Here is a 24,214-nt window from a genome sequence, read left to right on the forward strand (position 1 = left end):
GAAGAGGTTGCCAGGAGAGGAGCTCATCTATTATTATCTTCTTTGCTTTATTCTTGAAGAGGAAGTCACGATGGGGGCATAACACGTTCAATTAGGAGAATAACAGCTATATAGTCCTTGGTGCATTGAAGTTGACCATCCAAACATCAGGTCGCTTCACTTTTTTTCTTAAAAAAAAAATCCATCTGTAGGAGCACCGAAGCACCAGGTGATATAGAAATTTTTTTTAGGAGGGTCAGGCGATAGATAGAGGACATAAAAAGATCATACTGGTTTTAAGGTTGGTAGTTTTAATTTACAAACTAAAAGCCATTTTAGACTGAAATATACTATACTACAACACCTAGTTTAGCCGGAGAGCCAGTTTTGACATAAAATAGATCAGTTATGTGATTTGCCTTTGGAAACGCGTCTGTGTCTCTGTGTAGGTCAAGTTTTAGAAAACACACACTGTTACACAGCTACTATCCGCTTCTCATGCTGCCAGGAATGCTCTGCCAGAATCAGCTAAAAAGTGTCATCCATTTCATACCTTCAGAAAAATCCTAAAAAAAAACTTTTGACTTCTGGATATTTTTTTGAATGTCGCCTAGCGGTTGATATCACTGGGCCAAGTAGGAATTATTAGTATTTTTATTGCTTTTTGCGCATGTTACTCTGCTCCGGCTTGATTTTTAGCTAGTAAATGGAAGGCGGCTGCTCGTCATTTCCTTTTTAAACATTTTGTTTTCTTTCTTTCATGTTTTTTTTCTCTGCTCCCTGTGATCCTGGTCATAGTGCCTTGCGCGGGGTTGGGGAGTATTCCCAATATGAACACACCCAATATGAACACACATATGATGATGTGTGTACTTTTATTGTTTATTCTTGTTTTTTTTGTTTTTTTTAATGCTTGAATAAACGTCCATCTATTTATCCAAATGTTACAAGAATTTTCAGTACAACAAAGGTGTTTGAGAAAACATATTCTTGACAGCTGTTAAGCGATGAAATAGTGGTCTTTGGTTTTTTCTAATGGTTCGATCAATACTTCTTCCAAATTTCTAAATCCATATTAAGATCTGTCTTTGTGTCCAAAAGGAGCTCCTTGTAATTTTCGTACCCTGGCTGAAACAAAGTCAGGATCAAAGCAGACAGCTTTGCAGCATTAGTAAAATGAGAACTGAATCGTTCCTTGAAACCTACCACCATGGTCTTTGAGCTGGAAAAGAACTGCCATTCTGTACTGACTTTCTGGATCCATCTTGAGTACCCCTGCTCAGCATGTAGAATGTTAAGATATGCGTTGCTGCGTAACCTTGAAAGTGGGGTCTTGACGACGATACTCTCAGTTACTTAGAAAAAGGGGTTTGAATGCAATTTCTGCTTGTATCAGCAAATGCAGTTTTTTTTTTTTTTTTTTTTTTTTTTTTTTTTTTTTTTTTTTTTTTTTTTTTTTTTAATCTTTTTCTGAAGATTCCAAAGAGCTGAAAATACACTTAACTTGATATTTCTTTGAAAATCACTAATCTTACAATGACAAAAACTAGATCAACTTTGCAACTGGTTTCCTGTACTGGATGAATGGATAAGTGAAATCTTTCAGAGCTTATTGGGTCAAAGGGATAATTGCATTGTGACTTTATCTACAAGCAAAGCCAACAACGAGTCCAAGAGAACCATGTAAGTATCCTAAAAATCTAGTGTGCTCGATGAGTAATGGGGTACCACTGCAGCCTTTGGGGAACCTAGGGTCCCCCTCCACAGATCCATTGATCCAGTGAGGCTTATGAATTCAGGCTCAGGAACAATGTTTTGTTCGGTAGTATTACTGGCAAAGCAACCCACCGTGCATGTGAAACTGTGTCCCAAGCCATTGAGACAGAACAGGAAAGGCATGGGCTTAAAGATACTCTGGGGAACACCTACCAACACCTACCAGATCTTTTAACAGAGATCTACGGACACTACATGCATGAAGTTTCTTGAATTTCTTGAATTTCGTCCAACATCAGGCTGTTTGAGCCTTCCTCGGGCGGTTGTGTGTATGTATAGTTTTTGTAATTAGTAATTAATAAAGCAAGTCAAAGTGAATAAGCCACGAGGCCATATTCTGTCATTTTGGCAATGTTCAATGGTAATGACCTGATGCCATGTTCTTTTGCCAATAGTTTAGGCCTAATCCTGATGCCGAGTAACTATGGAGCCTAGCGTTGAGCGTTTCCGGTGAAATCAATTTTATTTGTCACCTAAAAGGTTGCTTGAGTCAACATACTTTTGGTCGCTATCTGGTTTTATTGGGTTGACACTGGTAGATTTCAATATCAGTGGCAAAGCTCCGAAGCAAAAGGACTGCTAAAAAAGCAATGATAAAGATCCGGACAGTTTAGAACCTCAAGGCTTCAGTATAGTTTTTGGTATACTGAGGACCCGTGAGACCTGAGAAATAAGATCAAAGATGAGTGTTTTCTTTTTATGAAATCCCCCCCCCCCCAAGGGCCGATCATATCGAGCCAGTGGTCACATAATATTAAGAAACATAATATCAATGAGATCTTCCACTGGAGGAGGAGCTCTATGAAGCAAAATTGGATTTTTACCCAAATTTTACCACTAGTCTTCATTTTGAAATAATATTTTCAGACTAAGCATTGAGGTCGGATAATGTGGAGGTAGCAATTCCCACTTATTACTAAAGTTTGAGTACAAAATAGAAGATTGTGTTCATATTCTAATTTAGACAGAGGGTAGAAAACACCTTACAAGAACGACATTTTTCTGTAACACTTTTAAGACCTGGAAACCTATTTCTACCCCTCCCACCGGCTCAGGAAAGCTCTCTCAGGGTAAACCCTTTCTTCAGAGGAATTTTGTAGTATTAATAAAATGGTAGTAAAAAATAAAGAGAAGGTACATATGAAGAACATTTTTAAAAATTCCATTACCGTTTTTAAGGAGCATGAAATAACAAACCTCAACAAACTACGGTTTTCCACCCTTTTATGGTTTAGAGGACAATTTTGGCTGGAATGGGCGAAAATATCATAAGACACCAAAATCGCAATATGAAAATTCTGGTCAATATATCTAAAAGCCTTACATAAATAATTATGCACATTCTTATGTAGTATTTTTGTTATCTATTATAAACAAACAAAAACGGACAATGATATCTTTTGCCTGAAAGCAGAAGACTGACGTTAAAATTTAAAACGAACAGAAATTGTCCTAAAAGAGACTACCGCTCCTCATCGTCTCAATCCTTGCTCCTTATGCTAAATTCTAACTCACATTCTACTGATAGCTTATTAGAATGCGATATATTTAACCTTGGTTGATTTATATAGTCTCTCAGAAGAATTGGAGGGAAAGTTTTGGCTAATTCCATTCTTGCTGAAAACCCCTATTTTAAAGGAAGTACGCTGGAGTAAGTGCATTATTTACTTACTACGTTAAGTCCCGTATATCCATCCTCACAGAGTGTATTAGGACCATTCCTTTTAAATGAATAGCCCAGAGCTTGATTTGATGATCAATCTAGTGTTGATCTGGATAGTTAGTCTTTCTCTTGGTCGTAGTCCATCTATCGTGCCTTCAGGTGTTATTCTTGAAAAATGATCGAGGGCCATTCTTTTGACACGCACAAGCCGCGGCAAATTCTGCCATTTGATTTTATTCAGAAGTGTGTTGTGACATTTCAGCCGTCTTGGTATCTTCTCGTTTGTCGGATGGTTGGTAAAATTCATCTTTGAGATGGTGTGGAGGCAGTACATCTCGAACGCAAAGAGGTTATACTCTGTTTCTGTCATAAGAATCTAACTCTCATATCCAAACAGAGCCATCGGCCCAGTTACACTGTTCTATAGGCTGCCGCACTTCCAGATTTTCGATAGTGTTTTGGAGCTAGAGTTAGAAGCGTTAGAATATAATAGAGAATATAAAAACTTGTTTTTCCTATGCTCGCGGTTTCAAAAAGGAAGGTACATCCAGAAAAAAGGAACAGAGCAAAAGGTAGCTTTTTTCTGTATTTCCAATTCTCTTAAAGCGAAGGATCAGCCCAAAAACGACTAGATAGGATTGAGTGTCCTTTCGATCGTTCGTTGGCATGTTTGCCAGACAACTGATGAATTACCAAGTTTTTGACACATTGTATCTCTATAGAAATGCAGTAGGTCAAGTCAGAGACACTAGATAAGGTCAAATGACGATTTTACGCCAGGACTTTCAGACTTGAATTTATTGTCCTTTCATTTCGAAAGTGATTATACTTATTGAATTAAATGAACCATCACAAACCCTGACAGACCAAAAACTGAATTTTTAATTGTGTCAAAACAAACAAAAAAAGAAACATTTAAAAAACAGACCACAGGCATAAATTAGACAATATCAAGCGATAATGCCTGCTACTGCTGCTAACAATTAAATTGTACCACCAAGCCACCCGTGTCCAACACAGCTGCGCAGACTCTTCTTCCACCCCAATATATTCCGAGCTTAACGCTTTAACCCTCTGCCAACGAAGTTTCAGTTGCTTTTTAATCCTTACTTATAACCTCTTCCCACCCTATTCGGAGACGACTGGTTTTTTGTTCGGCCCAGGACGGATGGCCAAAAAGTCCAATCTTTGGCAATCTGTCATCCTTCTTCTGGAAAACGTGACCTAGCTATCTTAACCTTTCTTTTGTTCTTGAGCTAGAAAGTGGAATCGAACCGTATTTTTCGTAAAGTTTAATGTTTGATATATGGGCAGTCAAACGAGTACCTCGACTTTTTTTTTGTCTCAGCTTTTTTACACCCAATATGACAAAAACCAGACAGTGCCATATTGTACACGAAACGGTCGTATTTTGTGCCATTTCCTACATTACTGGAGCATCCTGAGAGTGTGAAGCTGGCTAGAACACCTCCTTGGTACGGATACAAAATTAAGACTATATGATAGTCTTAATTTTATGAGATATAATTATATGAGATATATATAGTCTCTATACGAGACTATATGATAACAGTTTTTGTTCGGCTAAATAGCAGAAGGTTGAGCAACATTGAACAATGCAATATGTTTAAAATCCATGTCCTTTCATTATCCCAATAATCTCTTTAGAAGCATTAATTATTTCAGGCTAGTTTTTGAGTATCTTCGAAATCTATTACGATTTGGCCTGCCATCTAGTCAGTTTTTTAGGATGCTACTTCAAATCTTACTGTTGGCAATTTTTTCAAAAGTTATTCTTTTTCAGAATGTTATAGCTACTCTTGTAATTTATAGAAGATTCAGTAAAGTATATGTTGACCAGTACTTTGTAATTTAAAATGGAAGATTATAAGTCTGTACTTTTATTTCGCTCCAATCCCTATCGTATTTCCTAATATCAAAAATCTGAATGAGGAATAATTTAATAAAGCTATTTCCTGGATCCAGCAATAAAAATTGATAATTAAGCGTTGATAACGAAGGACTGGCCTTTATAAAAAAGGCTACCCACTCTCATTTCCGGGAGAAACAAAAAATTAACCGAAACAATATTAAAAAACACACACTTTTTTTCGGACAAGTAACGACTGACATTAAAACTGAAAAAGGAAAAAAATACGTTGAAATCGGGAGGGGGCGGCGAACTTTAAAAAAGTAAAGTTCAAGGTATTGATTGCTTTACTACAAATCGCTTCAGAACAGCAAATTTCCAATGGTAATTACAACTTGTTATTGTTTCGAAGAAACAGAAGTATCTTCCTATTTCCAATGAACGTACTAAAAATTTATTTTTATAAATAAAATACAAGCAGGCACTTAAACATTACGAATGCGAGGCTGAAAGAAGTAACATCCCCCAACCATTTATGATTTTTTGGTATTTTTAACTTTAAAGTCGGCCTTTATTTTTCTTCTAAACATAGAAATAGAAGTTTCTACCGTACGAGCTGACTAATACACGACCTTTTGGGTATTGTTTGCTGTTACTAGAATTTAAGAGTCTATATGCATTATGTACCTGTTATTGCTGCCCAATGTGACCAGCAAATTATACCCAAGAAAGACTAGAATCTGATTTTTATGTATTTTTACTGACAACAACTTTATACTGTACTATGTTCATTCTCAGATTCGACCTCCGACTCCACAACTCTAAACATTCTATAATGAAATCTTTCTAGAACCCCTCCTAAGGCCGTTCATACCTACCTTTATTGTGATCTAAATTTGGAAAAAGCTGTGAATAACTGTGTAGTTTTTTCTCACAGTATCTCCTGAAAGGGGGTGCTACTTTCCCATGATAGGATAGTCTGTTTTCGAAAGAGGGTGCCACTTAGCTAAAACAACCATATTTATGCAAAACTTTATTTGAGTTAGCAATGATAATTATGGGTTTATTGCAACAATATAACGACTTTGCTCTCCTGAGTTTGTTGGTGAAAATGCTCATGCACTGAATGAACTGCTGCTTCCTACAGAAGAAGAATAATTATCTAGGAACAAACATAGTCAAAGTAATCATTAGAGCAAAAAAACATTGAAAACCATTCTTAAGTTCCCCTAAATAGCCTTTATCCTAGGTTTGTACTCATGTAGTCTCTAACTAGATTCGAGACTGAAGTAGACACTCTCAAAGGAAGTTTTGGCCCAAAACGTTTGTTATTTTTATGCGATTGTTTAAAATCAAAGGACAATATTATCAAAAAGGAAAGAAATGCAATACATGTATTTCCACAACCGAATTTAAATGATAGTGTGGGATTTTACCTATCTACTACCTTAAAGAAAATAATCTTTTAAAAATCTCTACCCATGACAGCCAAAAACTAAGCCAAAGGAAATGTGCAGGACTGAATGAGGACTCGGATAAAATTGAAGACATCCAAAAAAGAAGCATGCAAATATTTTTTTTTGGAGAGGGTAAATCCCAAACTACCTCAGAAAAACGGCTACACCAGAAACCTCAGAGTGCCGACGAATTAGGCTGTTTTGTTTCACAAAAAAAAAACAACTGCCCATTTGATTGCAATGACATCAGCGTAAAAAAGCGAGCAAAATCAACAGAACCAACATATTCTGCCAAATGAGTCTTTAACAAAGCTCTACGATCATAGTGCAAGGCTAGGGCTGATGAAAAAAGGAGACATCAGTGCTACTATTGGTTTCAATTTTAGCGATTCCAACGATGATCTTTTTCATTCTGACGATAATTTCGAGAAATTTTGGGCCTTTTTTCGAAAAACAGTTCCTTTCAAGAAACACGTTTCCTTTTTAAAAACTTGCTCTTCTTCTTGTAAAGTAGGATGAAAGCAGATCTGGGTAAAGGTTATCATTCCTAGTTATGTATCAACTGAGAAATCTTCCCCATTAGAAAGTTTCCCAAAAATATATGCTCTTTACTTTGGCCAGTAGTTTGCTGATTGCTTGGTAGCAGCAATTGTTATAACCATGGTTATGGTTGTAAATCAGTCTCTTTGTGATTTTGCAACTTTTTTTTTCCCAGTTCACTTTCTAAGGTTTGCCTAATATTAAATTTCCGCAAACTCAAGGTCAACTTCCATTGACAACTTCACTAAAAGAAAGTTTTTGAAAACAAAGAAAAATTATAAGAAGTTTTGGCTTGAAATGATTGTTTTGAGAAAACTACTTGGGTACTTAGTCATGACCTCAAAGAAGAAAAAAAAACATACGCAGAGCAAGGAAAAATGAGGACTCATGAAAAAAAAATTTTAAGAATTTTTTCTTGAACAAAAGTTAAAGATATAGTGTCAGTTTATTTTTCTTTTCATATTTCAAATGTATCTCTGAGGATCGATATTTTTTTTCTCTTCTTTTTTAACTTGAATTTGGACCATATGATGCTGCGGCCTTCATTGTGGCCTTTTTTGCGATATTTCATTAGCTAAACGTGTGCTTGAAAGAAGGCCAAATAGTTCGATGATTAGTAAAGAAATTACTAAAATACTTTTATAACAAAGCAACAAAAAAATCTTTTCTCGTTTTTAGAAGAGAATTTATACTTATCTTAATTCCATTTTTCAATGCTAAAATAAAATTCTAGAAATCTGGAGGTTGATTGTTTAGGAATGAAACCCTCCAAACATGCACACACAGCTATTTCATCTTGTAACGCAAAAAAAAAATAAACTTAAAATATTTGCAGAATTATCTCATGCCCTGTGTCTCGGTGATATATTATGTGATCATGCATCAATGAAATTATGGGAAAATCGTGAGAGGCTACAAATTTCTAAGTTTTGATAGTCCCCTCCTCCTCCACAGGTAGTTGCATCGGGTTTTTATACATAACATATCTAGCGCAAGGCCTTGGGTCAGATATGTACACATAATTAAGTTTATTCGGGGTGGGTGCGAAAATTCAAAAAAAAACATTAAAAACATAAGAAGCGAGATTTCCAATGGGGCGTAGGTATAAAGGATCTTTCGCGAAGCTTATGGGCCGTCAACGAATTGACTTCTTCTTCTAAATTCCTATATACGAGCCTACGCCTCTGGTGGATGTGGATGCTAATTAAAAAACAATACAAACAAATAGAAAAGAAAACTTACCATTGTCTTTTCCATGTGCACCTTTCTGAAAAATAAGACACAAGAATAAGGATTTTAAAGCTGAGATTAAAAAAAAGCTAAGTGATCAAATGTCAAATACAGGTAACTCTAATGCGCGAGGATCCAATCTAATTTATGTTTGCAAAGCTAAATGTTAACAACTGTAGGAATGAGGGTGAAGTTCCAAAAGAAGGAGAGCAGATTCATCACTGAGAATTCACAGGTGATGCATCATTAAGAAGGTGATGCATCATTAAGTACTGCACATAAAACTATTTTTGTCTTGGATTTAGAAGGGGGCACAAAAAGATTAAAAAAAAAAAATTCAAGACATATATTTCCCGAGCAAGAAATTTGAAAAAAGGGTGTTTCTATTTGTTTCTTTTTATGGCACTTGGTATTAACCAAGTGACATATAGCAGTCGCCAATTCTGTCGGTCTGTCTGTCTGTCGGTCTGTCGGTCTGTCCCGGTTTTGCTACTTTAGGCACTTCCAGGTAAGCTAGGACGATGAAATTTGGCAAGCGTATCAGGGACCACACCAGATTAAATTAGAAATAGTCGTTTTCCCGATTTGACCATCTGGGGGGGAGTGGGGGCCCGGTTAATTCGCAAAAAATAGAAAAAATGAAGTATTTTTAACTTATCAGCGGGTATTTGGATCTTAATGAAATTTCATGTTTGGAATGATATTGTGTCTTAGAGCTCTTATTTTAAATCCCGACCGGATCTGATGACATTGGGGGGAGTCGGAGGGGGAAAACCTAAAGTCCCGGTTTTGCTACTTTAGGCACTTCCAGGTAAGCTAGGACGATGAAATTTGGCAAGCGTATCAGGGACCGGACCAGATTAAATTAGAAATAGTCGTTTTCCCGATTTGACCATCTGGGGGGGGGGGAGTAGGGGCCGGTTAATTCGGAAAAATAGAAAAAATGAAGTATTTTTAACTTATGAGCGGGTGATTGGATCTTAATGAAATTTGATGTTTGGAATGATATTGTGTCTCAGAGCTCTAATTTTAAATCCCGACTGGGTCTGATGACATTGGGGGGAGTTGGAGGGGGGAAACCTAAAATCTTGGAAAACACTTAGAGTAGAGGGATCGGGATGAAACTTGATGGGAAAAATAAGCGCAAGTCCTAGATACATGATTGACATAATCGGAACTTATTTGTTCTCTTTGGGGTAGTTGGGGGGGGGGGGGGGGGAGTAAGTCTTAAAAATTAGAAAAATGAGGTATTTTCAACTTGCGAACGGGTGATCGGATCTCAATGAAATTTGATGTTTAGAAGGATATCGTGTCTTAGAGCTCTTATTTTAAATCCCGACCAGATCTTGTGATGGGGGCGGGGAGTTGGGAGGGGGAACCTAAAACTTGGAAAACACTTAGAGTGGAGGGATCGGGATGAAACATGGTGGGAAAAATAAACACAAGTCCTAGATAGATGATTGACATAAACGGAACGGATCCGCTCTCTTTTGGGTAGTTGGGGGGGGGGGGGTTAATTCTGAAAAATTAGAAAAAATGAGGTATTTTTAACTTACGAACGGGTGATTGGATCTCCATGAAATTTGATTTTTAGAAGGATATCGTGGCTCAAAGCTCTTATTTTAAATCCTGACCGGATCTGGTGACATTGGGGGAAGTTTGGGGTGGGGAGACCTAAAATGATGGGAAACGCTTAGATTGGAGGGATTGGGATGAAACTTGGTTGGAAAAATAAGCAAAAGTCTTGCATACGTAATTTACATAATTGGAACGGATCCGCTCAATTGCGGGGGGGGGGGGGGGGTAATTCTGAAAAATAAGAAAAATAACGTATTTTTAACTTACGAAGGAGTGATCGGATCTTCATGAAACTTCATATTTAGAAGGACCTCGTAACTCTGATATCTTATTTTAAATCTCAACCGGATCAAACGTAATTGGAGGGGGGCAGTTGGGGGGACCGGAAATCTTAGAAAATACTTAAAGCGGTGAGATCAGGATGAAACTGGATGGGAAGAATAGAAACCTGTCTAAGATACGTGACTGACATAACTGGACCGGATCTGCTCTCTTTGGTGGAATTGGGAGGGGGGAGGTAATTTTGAAAATTGAGGTATTTGTAACTTACGAAAGGGTGACCAGATCTTAATGAAATTTGATATTTAGAAGGATCTTGTGCTATAAAGTTTAACTTTAGGTTCTGACCTTCTCACAAGTGCCAAATGAGCTCTTGGCTCTTGGCTCTTCCGACCTCGTACCATATGAGCTTTCGGCTCTTCCGACCTCGTCCAAATGAGCTCTTGGCTCTTCCAACCTCGTACCATATGAGCTCTCGGCTCTTCCGACCTCGTCACAAGTGCCATATGAGCTCTTAGCTCTTGTTTAATTAGAAAATATGCAGAGGTTGTAGTTAAGTTAGGATTGCGAATTCCCATTCTGCCTCAGATACATTCACGTTACATTAAACACAATTGGCTACATAACCTGGAAAATGATTTCAATCTCTACCATCATCCTACCATATCCTAGAACGCAAGAATAACTACAATATCTATATACAATATTCAATGACCTACTAAGCACCTTCACAAATCTTCTACTGAAAATATACGAACATACTAAAAAAAAGCTGTCAAACTTAAAAGTCAGCTTAGAAACGCTAAAAATTGGTATCAACAAGGAAAGAAATCCTTGTTCGAAAGCTGACGGAAACGCTCGTACTGAATAACTGCGGTGGATTTTAGCTTGAAAAACACCCCATCTGTCCAGCTCTACAAAGTATTTTTGATGTAGATTGCAGCTATTTTAAGACACACAACGCTTTCGGAGTGCTTTATCAAGTGCTGTTTCAGCTTCAACCTGGACGTAAAAAATTACAAGGTTAGTCCCATAAAACCGCTGATGAATTCAGATTATGGAAGTTGACCATTGGTCAAACACAAAAAGCTGCAATCTAATTCCCTCCCTATTTGTTGTCGTATTCTCCAGGGCAATAAACTGGGCCCACTTGTGCTTCTGTTAGTGAATGATAGCCCTAATTCTACTGAATATTTTCACATTCTCTCCGTCTATGCATTTCTTTCAACAGGCAACTACTTGAGTGTGTCCGCTTTAAGTTGCGTTCTGGCCATTTTAATGAGCTTTCCAAGAAAATTGAACCTATCCAAAAGCCTACCCTCGAAACAATCAGTAATACTTAACTTCTAAACCATTAGTCGGTTGGTTTGCTTTGCAATGATAACCAGATAGGCGAAGTGCATGTCTTAAAAGTACGCTTAAAAATTGACACATGTCAGGCAGCTACCGAAAATAGATAAATTCGAAACAGTGGTACCAACTACAAAATTTGCAAGATGATTAGGATTGGATTATTGCACGTAGGCAAAGGATACTGTCGCGAAAAATGGACTAAGAAAACATTAGTATAACTAGAGAGGGTAAGCTCGTCCTTCCCCATCCTCACTTCACTTAAATCAAAGACAAATTACCTGAAAGCAGAGAGCGAAGTCAAAGATCAGACTAAATAGAAAGGATCCCCCTATTCTTGAACCCTCTGTGGGTTTTATGGCTAAGTCTACAATAGGTAGCCAATACACTTTATCACAATACTTCTAGAATAAACATATTAATTTGTATACTATGAGTGTAAGAAAATATGAGTAATATAACGAATATTTATGAATTTTTTTTAGAAATAGAAATGTCCTTAGGTTGAAATTAATAACACTACTGCTGTTTTATAAGAGATTAAAGGTTTTGAAAAGTTATTTGGAAAGTAAAAAATTAGGTTTAGATATAGGTAAATCAATTACATTAGTTTTTGGAAAAGATGAAAGGGAAATAATCAGTTTTGATTTAAAAGGAGAGTTACGGGAAGACAATTGGGTAAGTTGTGAGTTATGGTGGGGTGGTGGGTGGGGTGAAAACGGATAAAAATTAGAAAGAGTATATTTCGGACGTTTCAGGACACTACCAGGTGTAAGCAGGGAACTATATAGTTGGTGTAGGCAGGAAATTATATAGTTTGATAAGGGCAAAAAGACTAGTTACAATGATAGAATATAGGGCAAGGTTATCAGTTTCCTGAATAAAAGGTTAGCAAATGCCGCGTATCTGGAGGTGGAGCAGTATAGAAAAAATGGTTTTTCAATTGAGATCAATCTTAAACAATTACCGGTTACCAGGTGTTTGTGAAATGAAGGGACGGAGATAGGAAGGGAGATAGGAAATCTAGTAAAGGACATTCATTGCATGTGAAAACAATTGTTATTTTCATCTGCATTCGGCAAAATTTTTTGCATCAAAAATTTGCTTTTTTTTTACCACGAGCCAACTGAGTCTAAAGTTCACCCTAATTTAGCAATGCTCACGAAATAGTTTAAAAGAATCTAAATGGAAGTCAATAAACGTTTCTCTTTGCAAAAGAGCAGTACGACAATGATGTTAGTAATGATGCTAGTGTTCCGATTATTATATAAGGACATCTTATTTTATGTAAGCGGAGTGTTTGTTAGTTATGTATAAATTGCGTAGGAATGGCAACCAATATGTGTAGAGCAGAGAAGACTGTCACCTACAACTAACAAGCACTTTAGGGTTTCCTTTGTTGGTACTGCATAATTTCTTGCATATTTGTGTAAAATAAACTGATCTAATATAATTATATTAATTGCCAAAATCTCATTATTTACGAACCTTTTACAAGTATCAGAAAGATAGAAATTTGTTTGGTCTGCACCCACATAATGCTAATCAATAAACAGTCTTGGAGTCTTGAAACAGACCGCAAACCCCCTACTGTAAACAGATAACAAAGGGGAAAAGATATAGGAAAAAATAAAAAGAGTACACAATAAAGTGAAATAAAGCTCCACAGTTTACTCGGCGCAAGGGTGCTTTGAATATGAGGACTTTTCAAAGAATTTTCCACGGTAATCTCGAATCGATAGCTTATCACCTTTAAGTTTTACACTGTAAAGATTAAAAAAAAAAAAAAAAAAAAAAAAAAAAAAAACATAGCTTCTATGCAGAAAGAATGCTCTAACCTATTTAGAAAGAACGGAAGATGAATGAGGAATTTGATCACCTTACCGATTTCCGTCGATCAACGTTTGAAACACTGAGTGATCTACCCCGAAACATATCCATAACTTTAGCCACAGTGCTGCTGCCCCCAGACGCATGCCTATGGCGAATTTTCCCTTCGCCATTTACTGCTGCTTCACTCGCAGCTGGTGGTGGTGATTTACTTCCCAACTATATAGATACAAATCTTAATTTAATCTAAAAATAACAACACACGGCCAAAATTACATAAAGTTAAAGGGTTTTCTTGTTTCAGACCTAATTTCTAGAAAAAATATGCATTGATTCGTATTTTTTTAGCATGAATTTAACATTTAAATTTGCTTTTAAAATATGACTGAATAACTACCATGTATTCCATTATTATTAGACGGTATCTAGATTTGTTAAAAAATTAAAAATTTATTGTAAAAATACTGTCGATATATCGATAAAGAATTTCTAAACTGAAGCATACTGAAGCAAAAAAATCGATAGTTTAGTAGTTTTATCTCCTTCGATAATCTTTCTTTTGGCGAATTTAATAAACAGAATTTTTTAACGAGTATGCTGCATATTATTTTGCTAAGAATCTCAACGAATATGAATCTGAAAACATATTAAAAATCAACAACTAAAGACAAATTAAAAATTTTGGTTGACTGAAAAAAAAAATCAACAATTTATGTTCAGCAACTTTAAAGTCGCTATACAAAGAAACAAACTATGAAGATTATGAGTAATTAAATGACTAAGAATAAGAAAGAGAACAAAAATGCAATAAAGGGGGGATGAAATACTTACCTTCTCCGCGCTTTGAAAAAGATAGCACCGGAGAAGGTATCCACCTTCTCCGTGCTTTGGAAAAGATAGATACAAAAAAGGGTAAATATAGCACCAATTGCCAGTCGTACCGCCCAATCACTGTTTCCCCAGTGTTGTGCAAGCTAATGGAATCTCTTGTGATCAATGTGTTCAATCAGACTTGCTCCACGCTAGAAAATTAGTTCATTTTTGAAAACGGTCTTAGTCATGAGCACGTCCAGTCCATCCTTACAAAATGTTATACTCGAAACCGCCTCGTCTGAAGATCCACTGTTTTTTGGCAGTCATGATATCAGCAGAACTTTTGACTCTGGAATCCACCCGCAGCTTTTACTAGCGGCTCTGCTTCGTGGTATGGACGGTTCTGTAATAGCTACCCTTCGAAACATGTATCTGAGATTAAATGTAAAGGTTAAGTCACTTTCTGGTAAAAGCTCTGATTTATTGACAGGTCCATTCCCGTACATAAAGGTATTCGATAAGGTACTATAACCTCACCACCACTTCTTGCCGGCCATGATATCAGCAGACCTTTTGACTCTGGAATCCACCCACAACTTCTACTAGCGGCTCTGCTTCGTGGTATGAATAGTTCTGTAACAGCTACCCTTCGAAACATGTATCTGAGATTAAATGTAAAGGTTAAGTCACTTTCTGGTAAAACCTCTGATTTAATTGACAGGTCCATTCCCGTGCATAAAAGTTTTCGACAAGGTGCTATAGCCTCATCACCGCTATTTAACAACAGTGTTATCGATGCCCAGAAGAAAGTTGAAATGAGCTTTATTTTTCGTGGCTTGGACCTATCGCTTTTAAATTATGCTGACGATATTCTTAATTTGAGTAGAATCCTGGCTTTAACAGACAAGAATTTTGCAAGTTTAAGTGAGGAGCATAACGATATTGGTCTAAAATTCAATCCGAGTAAGAGCGAATGTATTAAGTTCAATTCTAAACGACCAGGTCCTGATAGTACCACAGGCACTTTCAGTGATTCTGATATCGAACTTTCGTCATCCCTAACTGATCTGGGTTTACCCCTTGGTACTGACCTGAAAAGTACATGTGCAGGGCTACTTAGGCATTTCAGCACGAATGCTAGAACAGCTTATGGACTACTAGTTAATGCTAAAACACGTTATAGAAAGAATGTTTTGGATAGACTCTATAACGCTTACACAACCCCTCATGTCCAAGCCCTAGCTCCTTTTTGGAAGCTATTTACCATTACCGATTTACGGACAATCCGTAAGCTATATTACAAGTATGCAAAGTATCTTCTAAGTCTTCCTCTTTGGGCTCGTAACCACAAAGTTACGCAACTATATGGTGTTACTGATCCATTTGTAGCTGTGAACCAACGACGTGCCGAATTTATTTCATTACTAGACCGTAGCCACCTATATTTTAGTGCGTTTATTTAGTATTGTTTATCACAGTCTGATTTTTTTTTTCTCTTTTCTTTTTTTCCTTTACTTCATCTGGGCACTTTTGTGTCATTTTATATGGGTTAATAAAATTATTGATTGAATGGAAGAAAGAATAAAGGTCAGACTAGCTGGCTAAGTTAGCCAAATCTAAGAAAAATCTTCCAACTAAATTCCCTATTCTAAAAACTTAGCGTCCGAGTTAGTGGCAAAATCTGACCACAAAATATTGCTGAATGTGGCCTCTATTCTTTTTCCTATCTCAATGATCATGCCCAAACAATAAGTTAAACAAAACTTATATTGGATCAAATCACCTCCTAGAAAAAAGATCATACTTACTATAAACTTACTAAAACACTGATTTAAAAACAATGGCACCTAACAGTGCTACATTCAGAAAAAATTCTAAAATAGTAATTTAGTGCTATTTTTGACAACCCTACTTAGGCGGCTTTGTGGGATGGTGGGTTGTTAGAAGTGGTAGTGTAAAAGAAATACAATAGAATCACCTATTAGCGAAATATATAAAAAATTGTAGGTAGCGTTACGAAAAAACTTATTAAGCTATGGCTTATAAAAGACAATGATCTAATTCTATTCGAAGTATGTCGGCAAAAGAACAAGTAAAAAAAGATTGTAGAGTTTAAATCAACCAATCAGTTTACGGCATATTTCGACGGACAGTTCATCAGAGTCCATTTTGCCTATTTTGACGAAAATCAAGCGGTTATAAATTTATTATTTGTTATTGGTGATATACAAACAAAACTCCTGAGGTTTTGAGGTTCACAGGATTGCCTGGGGAACGACATGAACGACATATCAAACCCATGTTGGGCCGAAGTGCCCCTTACCTTTCTTATGTTTTCGCTTCTCCCTCCGATCAAAAAAATAACAATATTTTCTTGTTCCCCATGTGCTTCCTATTTTTGAGTTTCAAATTTCAACAGTCACTTAAATTACATAGCATTTTATTTAGTTTCTGTTAAATCTCCATTAAATCCACATTTTGTCACGTTATTATTGCTGCTTGTCCCGGCACATCCAATATAATAACGTTATAAGACACAAATGACAAAACGGTTAGTAGGTAGATTTAGGGTGAGTGGCTGAGTTTTTTTGATTTGGATTTATTGTTTTTAACTCGTATATTTTTCAAATATACTTTTTATTATTTTTTTTCGCTTTGTTACCTTTGTAGTTCTTCCAATTTGGGTTTTTGTTTTACGTTGTTTGTTTTTGTCTTTTAATTTATTTTTCTCTAGTCTACATCGTTCACATTTCCACTCAGAAAATGCGGCTAATATTGTCACAAATTATCACTTTTGTGACAACATATGTTTCTGAAGAAGGGAGGCAGTCGTCTTCTCGAAATAGCCATTTTATTGCATCCAGCATTTTCATTGGCCTTATAAAACCTAATTCTCGCTTTACTTTTTCTTGCTTTTTTTGTGATGGCAGACAAATGTTATAAGACAGTACCAAACACAAAAGTTAAAGGTGCGCTTTCGATTAATCATTTGCATGCATAGCTTGCGCTATGCGACAGTATAACGAAATAACATTTTAAGATAGCAGGAAACGCCAAAAATAAAGGTATATCTAATAAAGGACCTACGTGCATAGCTTGCTTCATTGTGGCCATTAAAGTGGGTTTTTTCATTCGAGTGGCGTCAGACTTGGATCGCGGACGAAATGCGTCCAGAAATCCGACATTCCTTTTCGTGGGTGAAGTTGGATCATCCCCAGACTTTCTTCTCTGTCTTGCTGCCAGTGCTGCTAAATGACGTCCAGCAGTAGCACCAAGTGTTCCTGCAGTGAAAATTAACACGTGACTATAGGTTCAAAAATACATATTTAATTAGTCTACTGAAAAATATAGGTTCTATCCTGCGGCTTTCAGTATATGAGTAAATGTTTTGTCTCCACTTCAGTAAAAACTAATAAAGAAAAACAACTGAATAGTATATAATTTGATTGAACTAGCATAAGACACGCATTTATTAGTGTGCTGAGTATGGTGCGTGTCGTAGGGCCAAAACAGATGTTGCCAGTCTTCAAGCCAATAAAAGTAATGTCTATCATTTCAAACGGTCATTATTGGCCACATGCCTCTTTTAGGAGAAAATAAGAGCTACACTATGTACATATATACATCAAGTACTTGATGTATATCAAGTACTTGGTATGTTGTTTTCCGTTTATTTACAAAAGAAAAAGAATGAAAGAAAAATTTTGTCAAATGTGGCTCTGAACAATGGCTTCTCCAAAAAGCGGATGAAGATTTGCTAGAGGTTTTGAAGAGAAATTGTCAACGGATTGTTCTAGGTACTCGGCTGACTGACCGTATTTCAAACAGTAGGCTTTACGAAATATGTGGTTCAATCCCGCTTTCTAGGGCTATGATGAAAGAAAGGTTGAGATGGCTAGGGCACGCTCTGCGGATGAAAGGTGACAGATTGCCAAAGATTGTCCTTTTCGGCCAACCGTCTAGGGCTACGTCATCCTCGTCATATGGGAGGATGTCGTAAAGAAAGACAAAGGAAATGGGAACTTCCCAATAAGGTTTAAAGAGGGAGGCTTTGAATATATTGGACTGGAGGAGGTGTGTGCGTAGCTATGTTGGCCTCAAGCGGCTCGGTGCTGTGGTTAGTTGTTAGTAGTAGTAGTACCCCTTTCAAAAGAGATACGATAAGAAGAAGTTTTTATCCTTCTTTTTTTCTCTCTTTCTTTAAAAGCGACATTTCCTGGTTGAATCAAAAATTACTTATCTTTGCTACTCAACTGATGATTCTCCATTTTCTTTCTATTGTTAGTTTATTATAACAAGCAAAAAGAAGATTTTGATATTTCTAACTTTATAATAAAAAACATACACGTTTACATTACCGATTTAGTCAAACGGAGAGAGCGTCAAAGGTGGATGAATACTAAACAATATCTGATTTCAGAAAAGGCTTTCAAGCCACATTTATCTCATTTTCTCTTTGTAAAACTTTTCCTCCTTGATTCCTCTTAAATACTTCTTTGTTAATATTATGAAGTTGGCTATATTTCAGGGGTACTGATACAGACCCAGAGCTGCTGTAATTTCGGAGGGGTGGGGGGCAGGAAGTCAACTGGTTCAAAGAGCGTTTTAGTATCAGGAGAAAGACCTCAATGTGACAAGCCTTGAGTGTAGGAGTAGGTTTAATCTTTACCACACTTAATATTTGTCGCTTAAAAGTTTATATTAATAAAGCTTTGCTTATGCTAATTCAAAAAAATAAATGGCGAACCGCAAATACACAATAACAAATCGAAGCGTGTGTATACACAAACATTGGTGTTTTGAATCACCATAAAAAATTTAGTTTTTTTTTATAAAATGCTCACCTTTATGTCCACAGAAAATTCACGGATAAATACATTTTTGTAGCCATTTTAAATTTAAGGGGAAATGTCAAAAAGTCTAGTTCTACAATGCACAAAAACACAGACATACAAAGACAACAAAACAATACAGCTAGTTGATCAATAAGAATGCATTCATCTCCACTAAAATGCCAGAAAATAAAATGAAGTAAAACAATTAATTTCATTACTTGAAAAGTATTATTCTTGTAACATGTGCTGATACATGTTCTAACGAAAACACAGCAAAGATAATCCAGTAAAGAACAACATTTTTATTAATGAAAAGAGACCATCTTTTGGAAATAAAACAAAAGGTGAGTTGAATAATTTCAATGTTTTCGAAAAAACTCAATAGCGGCATCAGCAGCAATTTTCCCAGGGGCTCCCATAACCCCGCCTCCTGGATGGGCACCTGACCCACACAGAAACAAACCCTTCAGAGGACAAAAGGGAAATCCACTGAATTTCGTAGGTCGGGCAAAATAGAGCTGATCAAGTCTCATGGATCCGTGGAATATGTTGCCACCAGTTAAACCGAAAATTGATTCTAAGTCTACGGGAGTTAGTATTTCATATCCAATTATCGATTGCTTAAAGCCTGGAGCATATTCTTCAGCAGTATCAAATATAAGCTTAGCATAATTTTGCTTTTTCTCCTCCGTCCATTCTTCACCATCCACTAATCCATAGGGTGTATATTGAGTAAAAAACAAAGCTACATGTTTGCCAGGTGGGGCTAATGTTGGATCGAGACTAGATGGCAGTACCATTTCTATCATAGGTTTCCTAGAAATTCTGCCAGCTTCACCATCAACGTATGCATCGTTGATCATACTCATTTTTTCACAATTCAAATGTATAGTACACTGGTGATGAGGCATAGGTGAGGGTGATTCACTTGGATCCGCCAAAAAGTTTGGCAACGATTCTAGTGCAACGTTAATTTTAGTAGTTGCCGATGTATAATCAACATTTTTCATCAATGTGGCGAAGCCTTCTTCAAGGTGATTAGGGGAGACGAGGTCCAGGTAAGTGACTTTGGGTGTTGCATTTGATAAAACTAAACTGCTTTTAATACACTGTCCATTATGCAGTTCTACACCCTGAACAACACCTTTATCAATTATTATACTTTTGACACCAGCATTAACGCTGATATCAGCACCATTAGAAATCGCAACATTTGCAATCGATTGTGACACACTTCCCATTCCACCTTCGACATAAGCCCATGCACCTTTTTGTCCATTAATACCCCCCATCATATGATGGAGGAGAACATAAGCACTCCCTGGTGTTTCAGGACTCATCATTGCTCCAATCACGGAATCAGTTGCAAGAGTTGCCTTGAGCACATCAGATTCAAACCAAGTGTTCAATACCTTAGCAGCAGGTGCAGACATAAGATCATAGAAATCTGCAACATTTCTACCTACTAGATTTGCGAACTTCACTACTGGTTTTACAGATTTGTACAGTTTCAGAATCGATCGTTCATTTAAATTTGGTGGAGCATTATCCAGTAAAGGTTCTATTGCTTGTATAAATTTAAAAAGCCAATCTTCATACTTTTCAAAGGCTTCTGAGTCTCTTAAAGAAAATTTTGCAATTTCCTTTTTGTTGAAGCAAGGATCACTAGACAGAGTTAATGACTTTGCCTGACCTTTCCAAAACTCTTCCTTCAGAGGAGTATAAGAACTCGGATTTCTCGGGTACAGTCTTAGACCGTAATCTTCTAATTTTAAGTCACGAATAATCTGAGGTCGCAGGAGGCTAAGCAAGTACGAAGCTCTCGAAAACTTGAACCCTGGGATAATTTCTTCTGTGACAGCGGCCCCACCGATAACATGTCTCTTCTCAAGAACGCAGACGTTTAATCCTTTCTTCTGTAAGTAAGCAGCAGCAACAAGACCATTATGACCCGACCCAATGACAATGGCATTGTAGTTTGTTTTCAGTTCCTTCACAGATTTAGTTAGTTTTGGCTTTGTAAATAAAATTGAATTCAGCCTCATTTTTCACTGATACGTGCGTCAAAAGCAAATTTTCAAGACAAACTGAGATACAAGAACCTACTTTAAATACGAGATAAACATGTGATCTGGCATTATGACAGGCTCTTTTTCTTTCTTTTTTTAGCGAGCACTGAAGCTTCAGGCGAAGTAACAATGCAAGGTGTTTTTATAGTGGAAGTAATAGTTTCAAAAAATCAGGTTTATACAGTTTCAGAATCGATTGCTCATTTAAATTTGGTGAACTGGGGTTTTTTGAATTCTTGAATTCATGCTGAAAGTCTTTTGAATTCAGATGAATCAATTGAATCAAGCGAAATTAGCGAAATTATCGAAATTTCGGAAATCAAGCAAATTACGGATTACTGAAAAAGCAAGGAACAGTATAATATTGACCATTGAGAAACGTAATTTAAATAACTTGGTTTCCTGTAATTTTTAGTACTGTAAGAGATATCCTTCATCAAAACATTAGAATTCACAACCCTGACACTCAATCCAATTACAAATGAGTCTTTACATAACAGGTCATTACCCCCGTCCAAAATCAAAACGCACTGTACATATTTTTCTGATTTTGAAGTTATAAGCATGGACATTGATTTTTGTGCTTTTTTAATGCTTCTCGTTTTGAGCTTCATATTGTGCCGTATATACCAGAAACAAATAGCGTCTGCCTATCAAAAGTCTGAAGAACAAGAGGGCAAAGCCCCTCCGAGTGAAGCCCCGCCCCAACAAACCTCGTATTCAGCTCCAAAATGACAGGTTTTTGGTCCCGGGGCTGAGCACCCTCAAAAAGATCTATACCTCATGATTCTAATGATTACCCTTGAGCTTTGTTGATGGTGATTGCTAATCGACAATTCCCTGTGTCACCGTCGTCATTTATATATCCCCCTGTGCCCCCCGGCGTCCCCGTTGTAGTTGTGTCCCTGTGTCTCGGTCGTCATTTATATTCCCTGTGTCCCGGTCGTCATTTGTGTCCCGGTGTCCCAGTCCGTGATTTCTCTTTGAAGGTCCCGGGCGTCATTTATATTCCTTGTGTCCCGGTGTCCCGGTCGTCATTTGTGTCCCGGTGTCCCGGTCTGTGTATACATTCGTTTTTGAATTGGTCTTTTTTTAGTTTTTAGTTTTTTACCTTTTTTTTATTTTTTTTTAGTTATACCTCATGATTCTAGTGATTGACCTTGAGCTTTGTTGATGGTGATTGCTAATCGAACATTCCCTGTGTCCCCGTCGTCATTAATATATCCCCCTGTGTCCCCCGGCGTCCCCGTTGTAGTTGTGTCCCTGTGTCCCGGTCGTCATTTATATTCCCTGTGTTCCGGTCGTCATTTGTATCCTGGTGTCCTGGTCTGTATATACATTCGTTTTTGAAATGGTATATGATGAAATAAATTTTTGTATTTTTCCTCTTTTTTTCTTTTTAGTTTTTTTTTATTTTTTTTTAGTTTTTCTCCTTTTTTTTCATTTTTTTTTTCCTTTTTTTCTTTTTTTTCTTTTTTAGTTTTTTTAGTTTTTTTATTTTTTTTTATTAGTTTTTATTTTTTTTTTTTTTTTAGTTTTTTTGCAGTTTTTACCTTTTTTTTTAGTTTTTTTTAGTTTTTTTTTACTTATGTCCTGGTCGTCATTTATACTCCCTATGTCCCGGTCGTCATTTGTGTCCCGGTGCTTTGTTGATGGTGATTGCTAATCGAACATTCCTTGTGTCCCGGTCACTTTCTCTTTGAGTGTCCCGGTCGTCATTTATCTTCCCTATGTGCCGGTGTCCCGGTCTGTAATTTCGTCAGTCGAAAACATGACGTCAGTCGACACACAAACGTGACGTCACTCGACAGACACACACACAGACAACTATATATATATATATATATATATATATATATATATATATATATATATATATATATATATATATATATATTCACAGGTGGGACACAGGGACACAACTACAATGGCGCGTAACTAATATGGCGCGTAACGACTTAAGCGCACGGGGGGCTTGGGGGGCGCGAAGCGCCCCACCAACTAGGTGTTGGGGTGGCACGAAGCGCCACCCCAACAGCTAGTAGGGAATATAAATGACGACCGAGACACTCAAAGAGAAAGCGACCGGGACACAAGGAATGTTCGATTAGCAATCACCATCAACAAAGCACCGGGACACAAATGACGACCGGGACAAATATAAATGACGACCAGGACGCTCAAAGAGAAATTACAGACCGGGGCACCGGAACACAAATGACGACCGGGACAAAAATGACGACCGGGACACCGGGACACAGGGAATATAAATGACGACCGCGACACTCAAAGAGAAATTACAGACTGGGACACCGGGACACAAATGACGACCGGGACACAGGGAAACAAGAACAACGAGGACGCCGGGGGGCACAGGGGGATATATAAATGACGACGGCGACACAGGGAATGGTCGATTCGCAATCACCATCAACAAAGCTCAAGGGCAATCATTAGAATCATGAGGTATAGATCTGAATACGGATTGTTTTTCCCATGGACAATTATATGTTGCATGTTCAAGAGTCGGTAAACCTGACAATCTATTTATATGCACAGACAATGGGACATCCAAAAATGTTGTATATTCGCAAGTTTTACGTAATTAAAAACATTATATATATATATATATATATATATATATATATATATATATATATATATATATATATATATATATATATATATATATATATATATATATTCACAGGTGGGACACAGGGACACAACTACAATGGCGCGTAACTAATATGGCGCCTAACGACTTAAGCGCGCGGGGGGTCTCCGGGGGGACCACGAAGCGCCCCCACCAACTAGGTGTTGGGGTGGCGCGAAGCACCACCCCAACAGCTAGTTATATATATAAAAATAAGTTGTCTGTCTGTCTGTCTGTCTGTCGAGTGACGTCATCATATGACGTCTGAATTATTTCATCATATACCAAT

General features: G+C 37.0%; 2 protein-coding genes across 6 annotated transcripts in view; both read right to left on the minus strand.

Annotated features, from left to right (window-relative positions):
- Positions 1–24,214, minus strand: part of LOC136033827 (5'-AMP-activated protein kinase subunit gamma-1-like) — a 188,252-nt gene that overhangs the window by 60,251 nt on the left and 103,787 nt on the right. For all 5 annotated transcript variants that reach the window (XM_065714761.1, XM_065714762.1, XM_065714764.1 and 2 more), the window contains 3 exons: positions 17,453–17,646; positions 13,607–13,771; positions 8,528–8,552 (listed from right to left, as the gene is read on the minus strand). In XM_065714761.1, coding sequence (XP_065570833.1) covers positions 8,528–8,552; positions 13,607–13,771; positions 17,453–17,646 — 384 coding nt within the window. The remainder of the gene's footprint in view (positions 1–8,527; positions 8,553–13,606; positions 13,772–17,452; positions 17,647–24,214) is intronic.
- On the minus strand, positions 19,488–22,035 carry LOC136033830 (pyridine nucleotide-disulfide oxidoreductase domain-containing protein 2-like). Its single transcript, XM_065714768.1, has one exon. The coding sequence runs from the start codon at positions 21,243–21,245 to the stop codon at positions 19,560–19,562; it is 1,686 nt and encodes a 561-aa protein (XP_065570840.1). The 5' UTR covers positions 21,246–22,035; the 3' UTR covers positions 19,488–19,559.

The sequence above is a fragment of the Artemia franciscana genome, chromosome 12 (assembly GCF_032884065.1).
Source record: "Artemia franciscana chromosome 12, ASM3288406v1, whole genome shotgun sequence".
NCBI classification, from domain to species: Eukaryota; Metazoa; Arthropoda; class Branchiopoda; order Anostraca; family Artemiidae; genus Artemia; species Artemia franciscana.